The 16,440-nt window shown below is 46.0% G+C and overlaps 9 protein-coding genes across 9 annotated transcripts; 4 read left to right on the forward strand and 5 right to left on the reverse strand.

Annotated features, from left to right (window-relative positions):
• The first annotated feature begins 70 nt into the window (after window positions 1–70).
• On the forward strand, window positions 71–1,547 carry BGW36DRAFT_336199 (uncharacterized protein). Its single transcript, XM_046212959.1, has 4 exons — window positions 71–225; window positions 282–516; window positions 580–883; window positions 949–1,547. Exons 1-4 carry the CDS (start codon window positions 196–198, stop codon window positions 1,166–1,168), a joined length of 789 nt encoding a protein of 262 aa, XP_046075272.1. The 5' UTR covers window positions 71–195; the 3' UTR covers window positions 1,169–1,547.
• Window positions 1,548–1,702: 155 nt separating this feature from the next.
• BGW36DRAFT_445521 (4-hydroxyphenylpyruvate dioxygenase) lies at window positions 1,703–2,731 on the reverse strand (the record flags this gene model as incomplete). The annotated part of the gene is made up of 1 exon (XM_046221678.1): window positions 1,703–2,731. One exon carries the CDS (start codon window positions 2,729–2,731, stop codon window positions 1,703–1,705), a length of 1,029 nt encoding a protein of 342 aa, XP_046075273.1.
• A 410-nt stretch (window positions 2,732–3,141) lies between these two features.
• On the reverse strand, window positions 3,142–3,933 carry BGW36DRAFT_424195 (uncharacterized protein; the record flags this gene model as incomplete). The annotated part of the gene is made up of 2 exons (XM_046219929.1): window positions 3,142–3,733; window positions 3,806–3,933. 2 exons carry the CDS (start codon window positions 3,931–3,933, stop codon window positions 3,142–3,144), a joined length of 720 nt encoding a protein of 239 aa, XP_046075274.1.
• Window positions 3,934–4,028: 95 nt separating this feature from the next.
• Window positions 4,029–5,287, reverse strand: BGW36DRAFT_108100 (uncharacterized protein). The gene is made up of 2 exons (XM_046209211.1): window positions 5,192–5,287; window positions 4,029–5,109 (listed from the first exon to the last, which is right to left on the reverse strand). The coding sequence occupies exon 2, from the start codon at window positions 5,048–5,050 to the stop codon at window positions 4,097–4,099; it is 954 nt and encodes a 317-aa protein (XP_046075275.1). The 5' UTR covers window positions 5,051–5,109; window positions 5,192–5,287; the 3' UTR covers window positions 4,029–4,096.
• Window positions 5,288–5,482: 195 nt separating this feature from the next.
• On the reverse strand, window positions 5,483–6,557 carry BGW36DRAFT_404806 (uncharacterized protein; the record flags this gene model as incomplete). Its single annotated transcript, XM_046218946.1, has 1 exon — window positions 5,483–6,557. A coding segment is annotated over one exon (1,075 nt), but the record flags the coding sequence as incomplete, so codon positions are not given.
• A 329-nt stretch (window positions 6,558–6,886) lies between these two features.
• On the forward strand, window positions 6,887–8,595 carry BGW36DRAFT_290962 (general substrate transporter; the record flags this gene model as incomplete). The annotated part of the gene is made up of 2 exons (XM_046210808.1): window positions 6,887–7,272; window positions 7,356–8,595. The coding sequence occupies 2 exons, from the start codon at window positions 6,887–6,889 to the stop codon at window positions 8,593–8,595; spliced, it is 1,626 nt and encodes a 541-aa protein (XP_046075277.1).
• Window positions 8,596–9,408: 813 nt separating this feature from the next.
• On the reverse strand, window positions 9,409–11,840 carry BGW36DRAFT_458719 (fungal-specific transcription factor domain-containing protein; the record flags this gene model as incomplete). Its single annotated transcript, XM_046222019.1, has 2 exons — window positions 9,409–9,676; window positions 9,733–11,840. 2 exons carry the CDS (start codon window positions 11,838–11,840, stop codon window positions 9,595–9,597), a joined length of 2,190 nt encoding a protein of 729 aa, XP_046075278.1. The 3' UTR covers window positions 9,409–9,594.
• Window positions 11,841–12,161: 321 nt separating this feature from the next.
• Window positions 12,162–14,663, forward strand: BGW36DRAFT_414780 (type I 3-dehydroquinase-domain-containing protein; the record flags this gene model as incomplete). Its single annotated transcript, XM_046219300.1, has 2 exons — window positions 12,162–14,306; window positions 14,384–14,663. The coding sequence occupies 2 exons, from the start codon at window positions 12,162–12,164 to the stop codon at window positions 14,618–14,620; spliced, it is 2,382 nt and encodes a 793-aa protein (XP_046075279.1). The 3' UTR covers window positions 14,621–14,663.
• A 432-nt stretch (window positions 14,664–15,095) lies between these two features.
• On the forward strand, window positions 15,096–16,326 carry BGW36DRAFT_371810 (Alpha/Beta hydrolase protein). Its single transcript, XM_046215409.1, has one exon. It carries the CDS (start codon window positions 15,174–15,176, stop codon window positions 16,026–16,028), a length of 855 nt encoding a protein of 284 aa, XP_046075280.1. The 5' UTR covers window positions 15,096–15,173; the 3' UTR covers window positions 16,029–16,326.
• The last annotated feature ends 114 nt before the right edge of the window (window positions 16,327–16,440 follow it).

Consider the following 16,440-nt stretch of genomic DNA (forward strand, 5'->3'; position numbering starts at 1 on the left):
GTCTTTCCCTCTGGGCCTCGGCATATTTACGGCTATCTGGGTAGGCCAATTTGGCTTGTTTGCTTCGCGCTGGCAAGAAGCGCAAGACAAAGAAGAGTTGTCATATATGGACTTTCTGATCGTCTTGCCGTGTTTGCTTTACTTTTGAGACCATCTCGAAGCTCTTTTCGTTTTCAATACATAATTTTTCTGATCATGGATATCCAAAACCTCTTCAATGTCAAAGTTGGTTCTTCCATCTAAATCTAACCTGCGTCATGAATCTGACATCTACTCTGTAGGGCAAAGTCGTCCTGGTGACCGGCGGGGCAAAAGGCATTGGTCGGATGATTTCCGAAGGATACATAATCAATGGAGCTACAGTTTACATCTCGTCTCGCGACGCCAAGGCATGCGAACAGGCCGTCAACGATCTGAACGCCTTGGGCAAGGGTACTGCGCATGCCATTCCCGCCGATTTCTACAAGGAGGAAGACATCAAAAGACTCGCCGAGGAGCTTGGAAAGCGCGAGAGCAGTGAGTAATTTTCTCTTCAGTTCAAGTTCCATGCAAAAGGCAGCTCTCTTACTCTCACTCTAGAACTCCACGTCCTCGTGAACAACTCCGGATCGAACTGGGGTGCTCCCTACGACGAATACCCATCTGCGGCATGGACACGCGTCCTGACACTGAACCTCCACCGAGTCTTTGACCTCACGAAACTCCTGACCCCCTTGCTCGAAAAGGGTGCTAGCGAAGGTGATCCATCCCGGATTATCAATATTGGATCGGTGGATGGACTGCGGGTGCCTGTTTTGGAAACCTTTGCATACTCTGCATCTAAAGCTGGGCTGCATCATCTTAGTCGGGTGCTGGCGAGTCATCTGGGGAAGAGGAACATCACGTTAGTTTTCCTTTTCCGTATCAGCTTAGCCATAATAAAGATTTGACTAATATTTTGTTGTTCAGGTCGAACACGCTCGCGTGCGGTCCGTTCCGGAGTAAGATGATGGCAGCGACATTGCGCGATATGGAGGAGGTTATCAAATCAGGCATCCCCCTCAACCGGATTGGCACACCGGAAGACGTGGCTGGCGCGTGTCTCTTCCTGAGCAGCCGGGCTGGGTCGTATGTGACGGGGGCTACGATCACGGTTGACGGTGGCTCGGTCGTGGGCACCAAACTATAACTTCGTGTATACTATACATATGTGCGTTAGCAGCCACTGTCCAGTCGAAGCCCATCACTATTTTTAATGTTCTATTATATGATCAATATTTAATCAATCATTGATCAGTGTTGAGCACTCACCAAACACTGTGAGAATGCTCCCTGAGCGCTATGTCTGGTCTTATTCTTACCATGCATCTCACTTTTATGCGATCGCTTCTTTCAATTCCCCTCGTAAACCCAGTTTCCTCAGGTTTCGGATTTAATTGGCGCCTGGCCGTACATTAAAGTATTTTGTTGTCAGGCAGTTTTGCACCTCTTCCCAGACTTAGATCTTAGCCTTGACTTTATGTCTTGATACAATTCAATTCTGGCTCGATTTTAAGAGTCTCTCCGTTAAAACCTATCTTTAGCCCTGTGCTAGGCTAGCATTTAGTCCTACCTTAGCGGCCTCAATTTGCCTCTCCCCAACTCTTCTGTACTGGACTTATGTATCACCAATTCCCAGCAAGTCAAACTGCAGGAAACCACTGAAGTAGGTGACTGTCTACTGCTATAAGCTCAGCTTTTCTTTAAGTTTCCTCCAAGCTACTGACGCTCTGTCTGCATGGCTCACAGGGACATTTCGTTCTGCAGACGCCATGGACCGTGAAAATAGTTCCATCGACACCCATCCTTGGAATCCTATGTCGTGGAAAATGACCTTTGCTAGATCTACGACAGGCATATAGCCACCTCGATCATTCTCGAATACAAACAATCGGCAATTGCGACTCCAGGTCATCCTAGGCGGCTGTTTTTCAACCCACAAAGGATGTCGATCATTCATCGGCAGTTCTAGACGTTCTGCATCTACCACCTGTACATAGAACACTTTTTCACGAGGGACATTTTGTTTTAGACGTTCGAGGGAGTTTGTGAGCACATCATCCGCATCAGCGAGTTTTCCAGTCGGAGATGCAGGGTCCGCCCAAATTCGACCAAGAATATTGAAAGTATCCAAACAGAGACCTAAATTCGGCCGGTCAACTCTCTTCACAACCTCCCAGACCCCCTCCCATGTGTCGATGTATGTACCCCAGGCGACATTCTCAAATGCAAACCGTACATGCGGTGATTCAGCCAGTCCCATATCGGCTATTTGTCTCATATCCTTGACTAGGGCGTCGGTGTCGGACGCAATCTCGTCAGCGGGCAGGAAATTGGTGGGGACCTGAATCAGGTCCGTCCCTAGGACCTTGAGTAGTTGAAACCACTCTCTGAGCTTGTCAAGGCATTTCTGGTGTTCCGTCCGATCTTTCAATCCACCGTAGAACATAAATGGTTGTAAGCAAACTACTTCTAGTCCATGTTGATCACAGAGCCCGCGGATTTGCCTCGCTGCTTCCAATTGGTATCGAAAAATGGACGGAACACTCGGATCAGCCCCGGATAGCGCTCGTGCAAGATATTCGATATCTTCAAAAAACACTTCCAATCCTTCAAAACCATGGGCGGCGGCTTGGGCAATCTTCTCGTCCATAGAATGGCCAGCCCAAGCCCGGCCTAGGGACATGGACGATATTGCGGGTCGGTTAGGCATGATAGTCAGGTTTATCGATAATTATCTCAAAGGAAACACTGAAATACTACTTCTTATTTATGAAGAGCCCATTATAAGGTATGTAATGGGTTGTTACCCTGGGAAGTTGGAAGAGGAGTTGTTATTCTGGGATTACAAGTAGCAGGATAAGTTTATACCCTTCGGGTAATGTTACCTGCGGGCAAGATATTATCCTCGTTACTTAGTTTTGACCTAGTAAATAAGAGAATTTTCTTGCTCATTAGTGTTGTTAGTGGTGTTGTAAGACCGTGTTTTGTTTCTGTGTCTGAAGAATGACCTCGGGGATCTAGTAGCAATAAGGAGGTGTGTAGGCAAGGTGATTAATACTGATTTAAACTCCAACGAAAACATATCAGATATGGATGTAGTCGCGTGTATATTCTACATGCTCAAACGTCGACGTTTTGCCCATCCAACCACTGCTTACATAGCCAATATAGAAGATCATGCTTCTGCCCATTGATATTATGCCCCTCTCTACGATGACCAGGCATGTCTAACAATACCTTAACCCCCATGGTCGCCTCCTGGCAATAAGCCAAATATCGATACCCACAGGGGAATTTTTCCAGCTTTTCGTCGTCAATATTCGGGATCTTCCTCGGGTCCACCGGAATCAGTTTGTCCTTCTCGTACCAATGTCGGACATACCGGGCTCGCCATTCACCTTCACCTTCATGCGCATTCTTATTCTTTTCCCAAAAGAAACAAAATCGACAATCAGATTCGGCATCTACTTCGCACCCATCAAGCGTGAATCGTTGCGTTATGGTTGCCTTCATTTTCGTGACTGCCCTGTTTGCGGTTGGTTCAATATCTGTAGTTGAACCATGGACTCGGTGCATAATGAATGCACCGTTGTCCATGCCCTTCTGCGATGCAGTAATAAAGTCTCGATAGTACATCCGTCCAGTCCAAGTCGTGTAAATGTAGGCATCCGGATGGAAGATCGATTCTAAGTTCTCCCACTCGCAAGCATCACTAAATTGGTATGTTAGCTCCGTATATTGTCTTATTGGTTGAAAGGCATTATGATTAATTGGTAGTACAGACCGATACATTGGCCATCCCTCGGCCAGTTCACGGAGTTTGTATCGTTCATGAGCCAAGTAATCAGGGCCGTTGTTGCGTGTGGCATGGTCTGGCCGCCACCCAGATGGTAAGGAATGTAGATCTCTCATTGCTCTTATTATTTATATAACTTGGAAATGAAATAGAAAAAAATGTATCAAGAAATCTCAGAAGATATATAACAATTGATACAACACATCAAGATAATGTTCCCCTCACAGCCCGGGTGAAGATAAACCCGCTACTAAGCACCGTTCAAAATGGCTAGTGTAATCATATCTTGCACTTACCCCGAGCTAAAATTGCGGATCTCATAGCATTCCTTGCCTCTTCATAGGGCAGTGTCTCTATATTCACACCGGTCCAAAGAGCGGCTTGTTCAATAGCCTGCAGTTCCATCACATCGATACCAGTGATAATCTTCCAACCCGCAGCCGATGCTGCCTTTGCCAGTTGTGTCCACGGGCTTGGCGTATAAGCCATTTCTAAGAGAGCACCTGGTGTGATCCCGCTATCTGTATCTTGCATCTGAATCAACGTCAAAGCGATCTTCCGCGCCAACTGTTCCAAGGGTGTCTGTGGACCCATATCAGGCACAGCGCTAATAATCACAGCCGGGCAGACATGCAACCTTTTAGACACGTCTTCCATTGTTTCAAGGTGGGTAAGAGCCTCTCGCATACCGCGTTTCTTCAAATCCTTGATCATCACCTCCACTTCCTCTGCGTCGCGATTCACTAAAAACACCTCTTTGACACCGAAACCCTCTGTCAGCGCATAAATCGCTGACCGAGACGTAGCACCACCACCAATTACTACCGCGGGACGTTCTTGGAGAAGATGAACCAATCCCGGGTCGTGACTCCATAGAGCGTTCTTGATCCCAAGCCAATCTGTATTTGTCCCCACCAGCGAGTGTCCTCCTTCCCTATTGCTGGTAACCTCCCTGGTGTATATCGTGTTGACGCACCCTATTCTTCGCGCATCTTCCGTCAGCGTATCAAGGTATGGAATGACTCGTGTCTTGTTCGGCATTGTAACAGCTGCCCCAACGAAATCGGCGTTTCGCATGAACCATGCCAGATCTTCGGCATCTTGAGAATCTAGCCTGATATATCTCCACGGAAGCTTTAATGATTTAAAAAGTGTATTGTGAAATACAGGAGAGACGGAGTGCTCGATGGGTTGTCCAAACAAGAAGAGAGTTTTCCTAGTTGTCTTTCGCATTGTATTTGATCGTATCTCCTAATAATTCTCTGACATGATAGTAGAGAGATGCGATTATTCTGTGGGAGAGAAAATTAATATATTTGTGACAATCGTAACATGTAAATTTCACGTGCCGAGAGGCGTTGGGATAAGATTTACCCGACTTGATATGCTCTGTTAAACTTCCTTTTCACTGATTGAATGTCGAGTTTTGGGTCTTTGTTATTCTTGTCATTTTTCCCGTGGAGAAAATTGTTATTGGTGCAAATATTGAGCTTAAGAGTCTGTAGTTGTGTCCTAGAACATTGGTGACGGCTTAGGGCTACGAGTATGGTAGATTACTGGGTGATATAGACGCTTTATAAAGATTTGCTTCTGGCAGCTCTGTTTTCTACCACGGGAAATATGCACATTTGATTTTGAAATTTTACACACCCCTAAAAAATTGTGCTAGAAGTTTCCAAGTACATCTACAGCAAGTCCGGTCTGTAATGACTGTTTGATAGATTCGCAAACAGCCACCGCACTCAATCCAGCCTCTCCGCTGCAGACTGGATCCTGAGTTCCTCTGACCACAGCAATGAAATTATCCAGTTGATTGGCATACACGTCGCGGTCTTGGAAAACAAGGGCTGTTTGCTGCATTTCGCTATGTCGACCTTTTTCTGGTTCTTTGTAAGTCCACAATGTGTTGTCAGGAATGCTAAGTGTCCCCTTGGTGCCGAATATCCGATAGCAGTCCTGGCCAGTATACGGGTATAAATTCCGATTCTCTCCTGTACATCCTTCAATATTGAATGGACTAGCAGCGTTGTCGAGTGCTAGGAATGTGCCCACCACACCAGACTGAAAGCGAAACGTAACCGCCACACCTTCTTCTGCCTCGTAACCTCGTGTCGAAGGTGCTTTTTCGGCATAAACTCGTTGGATGGGGCCCATGAAATACTGCAGTAAGTCAATTTCATGGATAAGATTGATGAGTATTACGCCCCCCGTCACACCTGTTCGCCAATCACCCCCGCCTTCAAAGTAACCTGGTGGTTTGAGGGCTGTCCAAACACCAGAGATGCCGATTACCCTCCCGATACTTCCAGAGGCAACGGATTCCTTTGCTGCGGAAATGGATGCATGGAAGCGGCGATGATGACCCACGCAGATGCGGATGTCTTTGTCGCGAGCAATCTGGAGAAAATCCTGGCCCTCGTGGTATGTCGGACTTATTGGCTTCTCAATCAACTGGTGGATTCCGACGGCAGCGAGGCGCTCTGCAATGCTTATGTGAGTTGTGTTCGGAGTGCAGATGATGGCAGCCTTAGGTAGTGGATACGAATGCAGTAGTTCTTCGATGTCCTTGAAGAATTCGGTATTATAAGTCTCTGCGAGCTGTTTCCCGGAATCTGTTGGATCTACAATTGCACTCAGGGTCGCCTCTTGTGACTGTGCAATGAGCAGGGCATGTGTCCTTCCAATAGTGCCAGCACCAATGACAGCGACTGTCACCCGATCGTGTTCCATGATTGACATAGAGGCAAAACCAAAATAACAATTTCAGTTCTGAATAATTTTGTATCATCAGTTTCCTTCATTTTTAAGGCGCTGAGCTTACCCTCGGAACGCAGCATGGATTTAGAAATACCCGAACTCAAGAAAAGGAATCTAATAACCATTATCCGATTGATCTGCTCCACAAATCCCCACAAACCGGGGTAAGTTCATCCCCAGACACAAATAACAGTGCACAGGCCAACTTGCCTGTGTTCGCCATTTCATTATATAGCCCAAGAGTACAGCAGCTATGGGTTCTTCACTTGTATCAGTTTTGATCTCAAACTCTTCCACGCAGGCTAATTCGTCATGACTTCGATTCGGAGCCAGGATCTCTCTACGATCTTCTACTATGTGCTTCCCATTTTCATTACTGGTTTCGCATACGGCTGGGAGGTGGGATCGATGGGGGGTATCCTAGCCATGCCCCAATTTCTTTCCTACATGAACACCCCGAGCCCCTTCAGACAAGGTCTGATGACAGTTGCGTTGATTGCAGGAGAGTTCGTAGGCTCTCTCTTGATCGGACTGTTTTTCTCAGACTACTTTGGACGGCGAATCACCATAATGATTACCGTTGTGCTCTATCTAATCGGCCAAGTTGTCGTGGTCGCTGCGCAGGACCAGGCGATGTTTATTGCCGGCAGGGTTCTCAATGGCTTTGGGGCTGGTCCACTGTTTCAGACCATGTCATTGTAAGTCTGGTAGAGAGCTGCCTACATATATATATGAGTTATATGGCTTTTCTTCTTCTTTGGTAATTAATATGTTCTTATAGCTACACAGCAGAAATAGCTCCGCCTCATATCCGTGGACGTGTGACAGCAACTCTCAATCTCGGTATCGCCGTTGGGATCCTGGTGGCATACTGGGTTCAATACGCAGCTCTGAATATTACAGGAAATGGCGCCTGGAGGCTCTGTTTTGCCTTGCAACTTCTTCCTGGTGCCATTGTTGGCATAATAATGTTGTTCCGGCCGGAATCCCCTCGTTGGCTAGTTCAACACGATAAGCAAGATCAGGCTTTGGAGGTTCTGGCCAAGCTCCATGCAAATGGCGACACCAACGATGTTCTAGTTCGATCTGAATTAGAAGAGATTCGCACCGTGGTCAATCTCGAACAGTCTTCTACTGCCCCATCCTACTTCACACTTCTCTTTGGAAAGGCCTTTCGTCGTAGAACCGCTCTCGGCATGGGCATACAATGTATGCAACAACTCTCTGGAGCTAACATTGTACTATACTATGCCGCAAAAGTTTTCTCTCAGACTGGCCGGACGGGTTCCAATGCGGCTTTGTTAGCAAATGGGATTAGCTCCGCTTTACTAGTTATCGGAACCTTCTCTCTTACGCTGCTGTTAGATTACTATGGACGTCGAAAACCAATCTTCCTGGGACCAGCTTTCATGGGAGTCTGCCTACTCGTTGTTGCTTCAATGTTAGTCCGCTACGGATCTCCTCATTTCGATCAAACCACGCAAGCAGTAGAATTCACATTTGCGAATGAATCCGCCGGAAACGCCGCTGTTACATTCATGTTCTTATTCCAGTTCTTTTTTGGTGCCCTCAGCAGCTCTGTGCCATGGACATATATGAGCGAAGTCTTTCCTGTCATTGCCCGTGCACGAGGCACATCTCTCGCGACTGCCAGTAATTACTTTACAAATTTCTGGTTGGGCTTATATATCCCTGAAGCACTGAACTCAGCCTCCTGGAAATTATACTATATCTTTGCGGGTATCAATTTCTTCTGTGCTATTATGGGGTTTCTTTTCTTCCCGGAGACTGCCGGTCGAACTCTCGAGGAACTGGATCTTTTGTTTGTGCAAGGACGATCCGTGTTTGTATTTCTCGATAAAGACGCATCTACAAAGAGGCCTATGCTCCAGCATAGTCTGGATGAAGACCCGGAGTCTCTGGCTATGGAATTGCGCAAACAGCTGGCCAAAGGGTCGTTCCCGGAGAGCGTTGTTAGAGAAGGGGATAAGGAAGAGGCTGCAGTCGTACACAAGGAATGAATGTTTGTTATATAGGCATTTATTTATTGGAGTAACGAAGGGGCCCCTCATTTTTCAGTGATAACCTTGAGTTGAATATTAGGCATTCGTTACGATATATTGTCGCTCTGCTACGTGGCTGAATTTCTAACGGGGAAATGAGTAAAATCTTCCCTTTCTTGAGTAATGTCGATTGATTCTTTTTGTCTCCCTTCTATGATCATAGGTGGGTTGAGATTGTTGTTACCCAGCATTGTGATATCCCTTTTTGGGCCTCCGAGATCCCTTCAGGATTTAATGTTGTTTGAAGGGATAGCTCTGACTATTGGTAGCACGGAAATGATAACGTCGATTTTTTTGATGAAAGTTCATCCACAGCTACATGGGTCGCGGTTTTCCCCGTTAGATTGATGATGGCTCTGGTGTGGACTTTAGTAGGGGTATGAGACTTGATAATCTGGTCCCGCTTCATAGAAGGGATGTTGCGTTTCTTGTTTTGGCTACTTAGCCACCTAAAAATATAGCTTTAATCTTTTATTAAGCGGGGGATAGATAATGGAAACATCCTATCCATCAAGCATCCCTCCACTCCCAGGGCATCTCAACTAGACCTTAATTTCTTGGATATATTTTTTTCAGTGGGCCACCGTACTTTAATGCTGATGTATTTATACCAACTAAGGTCGGCGATCCTATAAAGGTTGAATCCACATAGATTGGCATTAATACGGCGGATAAAGTTATGGATATCACTTTGTTTTCCCGGTGCGTGGCTTCAAATGCCAAATAGAATGTTAGTTGTCTTGCGTATGAATATTTAAGGGGTCTATTGGTGTCAAGTTATGTTTATCAACTACTGTAGATCAGGGCTCGGCCATGTGGAAGAGCTACAAAACCGGAATAAATCCCGACCATCATCAAATTCATTTCTGATCAACCTGACCTTGATCTTGCCTATATTATAATTCGTCAAATTTTCTGATCAGAATGGTAATAATCAATACCATCTCGCTTCTGAGTTCAAGAAAAATTGCAGAAATCGTTTATTTGGTCATCGTCTGTGAATCCAAGATTAGCTAGTCCTTGGCGCCAGCTACTCGTCCTATAATGTGATCTAGTCAGTTTCTCTTCAGAGTAACAAGATTTGTGAATGCTGACCAGTAAGTTGTATCCATGGTAACAAGCTCATCAAAAGCAGAATGAAGATCCACTTCTGACAATGAGGAATTATCGCCAACCGATAATCCTTCATACCGGCCTAGTTGTGGTTCGTGCTGCATCAATCTGAAAGGTCCTGACTTTGAAACTTCTCCATTGGTAATCCCCATTGGAATGTAATATTCCCCTTGTAAGTTTTGTTGAAGAGTGTTTGTACTTGGCTGCAACATTGAATCACTGGTGTTGCCTAGTGAATGATGACGACGAGCCTGTCCTCTAAATCCTGGCCATACCTTGAGTAGGTCAGGGAACACCGCTGTATACGAAGTTGTATGGTCAACCGCTGCTTCAGAATGGCCAATGAAGTCTTCGGATATAAATGCGTAGGTAGGGGGAACAACCAAAAGGCTGTGTCTTTCTGATTGCTGCTGTAAAAGACTGACGACTAATAAACCCAGCCTTCCCATGGGATGGCCACCATGTACGTTGTTGCTTGTATCTAAATGTTTCTCGGCATGATCCCGCTGCATGCTTTGGTTGATGATCATCAATGACAGAAGGTATATTAATTGGATATTATAATGATGCAAATATGCAGTAGAATCACGAGACTGCGCATCGAACTTGGGTGTGGATCTTTGACTGCTGTTCCAATCCATAAGGTTCTTTATAAGCTGCCGTCCAGAAGAAGAAAAACTCGAACATTCAGTCCTCGAATGGTGTTGAGACACGCAATGATTGTTTAAAATCCTGCATATTTCGATTAATCGGTTGAATGTGCTCAAGATAAATAGAGGATGGGTTGTGTTCTCCTTTTCTTTATATGCCTGCAAGCAATCCGACAATGAGTCCCACTCCTCATCTCCCTCTTCGCACAGAAAAGCCATTCCATTAATATCTTCAGGTCTAAGACGCGGCATTCGTTTGATCCTGGCACTAATCATTGTATCTAGCACAAAGCAACCCCAAAATACGTGAAGTGATCTCGAATGACGCTCCTTCGAAGGCGGACACTGAGGGCCACGGCCTAAACCCAGAGTTATAGCCATCTGAATTGCTTTGCCAACGAGGAGCCAAGCGGCAGACCACTCCCCGTGACCGATATTCAGAAGAACCAGGATAAGTAAAGCCTGCACATGTTCGAGGTGGAAACTGGCCTCGTCCTCTTCCGCTGGAATCAGGTTTCGGGTCTTCTGGTAATAAAGCCCTACAAGATCCGCTGTAGGGTTGTGGAGCCCGCAATTCTTGGACCACAATTCTGATTGAGACACTTGATGGGTAACAAGGGCAGAAATTGCCCATAGGATAACCTCTAATGCCTCATATGGGGCCTTTTCGCCATTCGAATGGCCATTTCTCGAGTACCAATACACAAGTCGACGAATCTCATGTTTTTCTAGGATTGGGAACCAGCAGTGAGTGTATGAGAAATAAACATTGACTAGGTGGTCAATGCATGGTGGTAACCTGTCGCTTATTGGTGCAGGAAGAAGTTGTCTTGGTGGCTCTATTGTTGGCTGTGGCCCCAATTCATCTAGTTGGGAATTGATATTGTTTCCCTCCGTCGTCAATGCGTCGGGAAGATCGATCATATCCTCAACTTGAAAACTAGAGTCCCCATATCCCTCTTTCTGTCTTTCGTCTCGTTCGTCATCTCCCTCTTCATCTGCGTCCGAGAACGCGATATATCGCTTCCGTTTCCCTGCACTATCACGATTCAATTCCAAAATAGGCAAATGTCGATCCAGCGCACGTGCTAAGCGACTTTTCCTCCACACGCGCAAGGGGCCCGAGGAATTGTCATTCCAGGCTTGTAGCAGCGGGTCCTGATCATTGTTCAACACCGAGAGCAGGAGTTCCTCCAATCTATCGATCTTGCGCATTGCGATGCCCCACAGCTTCTCCATGCCACGTACGTAGCCCTCTGGCAGACCGCGCTTCTTGTTGCTGGTTTCGTAGGTACAAACTATTGACAAATGCTTGGCAGAAGAGCAGGTTGAGCAGCTTGGCTTTGCTCCATCGCATTTGTACTTGCGGAGGCGACATCTACTGCAGGCTACTGCGACCCTTTTCCGTGGAGTGATCTCTTTCGAGCTTTCTCTCTCCATTCTCGTCAAGTATGCTGTTGCTGAATGGTGTCAAGCATAAATTGGGTATCGTGTAGCCGGCCATCATTTGAAATACTCTCGATAGAAGTAAACTGTACGTGATTTCGTATACTAATCCGTTTATTTCTCTTCCCCAGAAATCCAATTGCGGGGGTACAAACTCTATTAGTGATAGAAGTTGGAAACCGGGAAAGTATACACCCGAGATGTTTTCATACCTTCCATCCACCAGGTCAGCAAAAGAATTCCCTGTCCACACCCAAGTGTCTCTTTCTCGATGTAACCACCACAAACCTGTTTCGGCCTTGTCTTCTTCATGAAATGAGCTTGCCAAACAACCCATCAATCATATTAATCGGCTGTCCTGGTGCCGGGAAGAGGTCATTAGGATTCATCGGTGTCAAACACTTGGGACGCAGACTGGTCATCGCCGATCGATATTTTCAAACACAAATCGGGGTCTCTAGAGCAGAATATCTACAAAAGCATGGGAACAGCGAGCTACAGAAATGCACGGGGGCAGTTGTGGAGAAGATGTTGAAGGAAAACAGCACGGGCTGTATTCTCGAGTGCGGACTCGCGAGCCTCATACCCAGCGTTCGACAGCTTCTTCGGAAATACAAAGCTACTCATCCAATAATCTATATTAGCCGTTCTCAAAGCTTCTTTATGAAGTATTTGGGATTAGACGATAAAGATGGGACAAGACTCTTGAAGGATTGCGACACAGTGCATCGGGCATGCTCGAACCTGGAATACCATAACCTTTTTGATCCTTTTTCTCGAGAATATAGTCTGGCTCACCACGATCAGCAGCAGCAGCCGTGTAAAGCACCGTTCTTCCTCCAGAATGCGAAGCAAGACTTTTCGCACTTTTTGGACCTCGTAGTTGCTCGGTCTTCGCACAGGAGCGAAGCTGATCGTGATGACGAAAATCCCGATCCATTTGTACTTGAATTTCTTCCGCTTGAATGTCGAGATCGCTCATACCTACGAAGTGTTCGTTTATCGGACATGGTAAATGGAGCAGAGGATGTGGATAGCCTTGCATCTGGAGAAGACGGAGTCCTTCTCATAGTTGACATGGACACGCCTGACGTCCTAACGACGATAACAAAGTACATATCGGTCATTAGAAGAGCAGTCAAAATCCCGATTGTGTACACAGTTGAGGTTACATCAATGTGTCATGAGAGAGACGGTGAGATACCTTGTAAGGTCGAAAATTATTTCACACTTCTCAATCACGGATTGCGGAATTGTGTCGAGTACGTCGTCGCGAATCTCAACGCTGAGACGGAACGTATTCGAAAATTGATCGAATCAAAATCACCGGGAACAAAAATCATCGGTTCCCTCTTCGATCCGGATCCTACTGTGCGAGCATGGATCCAAGATGATAGGAGGAAGAACTACGAATGGGCGAAATCATTAGGATGCGATATCGTGCAACTCACTCAGCCAGCAACGACGCCAGCCGACAACGAGGATGTCCAGTATTTTGTAAGATCAATACATGAGCAACCTAGCTCTAATAACCCGCCTCTCATCGCATATAATGTCGGTGTCCAAGGAAGAACGTCTCAAATTGCCAATAGAATTATGACTCCCGTCAATTATGGAACGCTTGACAACCGTAACGCATGCGATCCCCAAATTACACTCAGACAGGCCATTCACGCCTTGTGTGCGAACTTTGTATTCGACCCTCTAGAGTTTTACTTGATCGGAGGTTATCCCTCTGTCAGCTTGATCCCCCCAGCTATGCATCGGGCTGCCTATGAAAAATATGGCTTCTCTCACTCGTTCCAAATAATGCAGGCAAAAAATAGTGAAGACATACTAAATATTGCGCAAAAGCCGAATTTTGGAGGTGCAAGTATCATGATTCCTTTTAAAACACTTCTTCTCAATCAACTGCAGGAAATTAGCCCTCACGCAGCCGCAATTGGTGCGATCAACACTCTTCTACCTTTAAGGCGATCAGTCCATGACGGTAAATCAATTCCCTTCGCATTGCAACCTGAGCAGAGAAATCATGCTGGTCCTATCGCTGGTCTATTCGGCGATAACACTGACTGGTTCGGAATACAATCGACCATTCTGCAGAATCTCTCGCCGCGGAATGCAATCGAGCCATCTCGGTCCGTGGCACTTATCATTGGAGCAGGGGGTGGCGCACGCGCTGCGATATACGCCATTATTCGACTCGGTTGTCGAAAGATCTATGTTTATAACCGGACAGTAGAAAGAGCCGAGAATGTTGCACGGCATTTCAACCCCCTTTTCTCAGGAGACATTGTGAGGATCCTCCCTACTCTTACAACTCCATGGCCAGATGGAGAGGATCCTGCAACGATCATTGTCTCTTCAATCCCTGCCCATAGTTTCGGAGACAATCGTCGACCCAATTTCACACTACCCGAGCAGTGGCTCCAGAGCAAATCTGGTGGCGTGGTTGCCGAGGTGCGAAGATTTGTTTTCTTTCTCTCATTGATTATTGCTTGGCCTATTCTATATTATCGTACTAACTTCTTTTGCAGCTAGGCTACCTACCACCACGTACACCACTCTTGAAACAAGTGCAATGTCTGAAAGAACAGACAGGTCGCGCATGGGTCACGGTAGATGGGCTGGAAATATTGCCGCTGCAGGCTATCCACCAGTTTGAGCTCATGACTGGCCGTAGAGCACCACGCGATGCGATGTTACGAGAGGCGAGACGGCTACGAAGTCTACAGGATCCGAATTCGGAGACGCCTGTAAATGTACCTAGTTGATATCGTACCTTCACTTTTTTCGCTCATCCCTGATAAATCAGACCTACATGCATGCGGGCAGAACAACACGAAATGATAGTCTCAATTATCCAGAATACAAGGTCCCACTCAAATAACTGATAGATCTGGTATTTCATGTTTATAAACAGAAATATAAATCATCAGAATGAGTCGACCCTGCATGTAAATATGTATATATTTCCGTAGCTTAACCAGAACTATCAACCGGCATTATACAGGTACACATGTGCGCTTGACAGCTTACGGGGTATGTAAAGGTGAACGGAGGCTTCATTAAATATAAAATCACAAATGGTAGATTGAATGTGGGTGCCACCACTTTTCATGTTGCTGATCTTAAATTGACTAACCAATTGATACAAAATGTGGAGTGCGGGTAAACGGTGTTCCGACAATGTTCTGAGTACTGAAGTATAATCTCCTGACTTATATGAATGACAACTTTGCCACCGAACTAAGACTTTGCACAGGTCAACGGAATGCATCAAGGTTATTACTCTGGCTGTCATCAATATACATTTTGCTCCTTACAATGGCAAGCCCTCCTCAGCGAGTAACGAGAACAGCAGCTGTCCAGGGCATAAAAATCGTGTATGACAGCTACGGTTTCGGCGACGAAGCCCTCGTTTTCATCCATGGATGGTCCTGCAGTCGTCAATTATGGGCATCCCAGAGTCCTCTATACGAGACTCATCGATCCATCTTGGTTGATCTGCCGGGCCACGGTGACAGTGACTCCCCCCATATCGACTATCAAATTGAGCTATTCGCACATGCAGTCAAAGTCGTTGTGGAGCAGGAGAGGGTTCGAAAAGTCGTTCTCGTAGCGCATAGCATGGGAGGGCCCATTGCCACCATGTTCTTACGCCTGTTCGCTCCTTGTCCTGCTGCTGCTGTTGATGCTCCTTCTTTGCAAAACAGCGTAATAATTGCCGGAATCGTTTACGTAGACTCTTTTTTGCATCTCCCAGAAAGCTACATGACCTTACAACAGCGACAGAGCCTGGGAAAAAGCCTGGAAGACGACGACGCTTTTATTGCCAAGGTCAACCGTCTTTTCACCTCCGACACGGGTGAGACTGTCCGCGAAACCGTTCTGAGAACGATGCTGGCCACACCGAAGCATGTGCGCGCAAGAGCTACTACGTCCAAAGTTATACCCCATGCTATGGCTTATGATGAGGTCTACGGCCAAGTCCCTGCGATCAATATTGTGGCGCCGAGTTGTCCCCCGGCTCATGGGCATTGGTTCCACCATCTTCCATTGTTGAAAATTAAGAAAATGACAGGAGTCAGTCATTGGTTGTTTCTTGAGAAGCCGGAGCAATTTAATATGGAGGTGGAGGGCTTTCTGAGGGATAATAACCTCCTTCTGAACACTAATTAGTTGAGACGAAATAGGAGCCGCTTGAGATGGGAAGATGATCATTATCGAGTTGAACCAGCGTTTTGGAAATAATGCGAGAATCGTATCTCTTTATTTGGGTACATATACTCTGTGACTAGACGCTGAATGTCGATAAACGCCTCCTGCTTGGCAATAAGATATACGAATTTGTACACCACTCTGCAGTTAAGCTAGATGGGGCATAGACCGCCATCCGCATTGATGGTACTTGTAGGCTGTTTAGAGATTTAAATTGCATATGGAAATATTTAACTAGAAACTCAATATTGAAACCATTCAAATCTAATATATTATATGTAAATTTGTTTGGCTTGACAGATTACTGAAAGAATAATTTTCAATAAAGGCGCTGCCTGTAGTTTTGTTTTAAGCCTTAGACGAACATCATACA

Source organism: Talaromyces proteolyticus (assembly GCF_021365285.1).
Source record: "Talaromyces proteolyticus strain PMI_201 chromosome Unknown BGW36scaffold_3, whole genome shotgun sequence".
NCBI lineage: Eukaryota > Fungi > Ascomycota > Eurotiomycetes > Eurotiales > Trichocomaceae > Talaromyces > Talaromyces proteolyticus.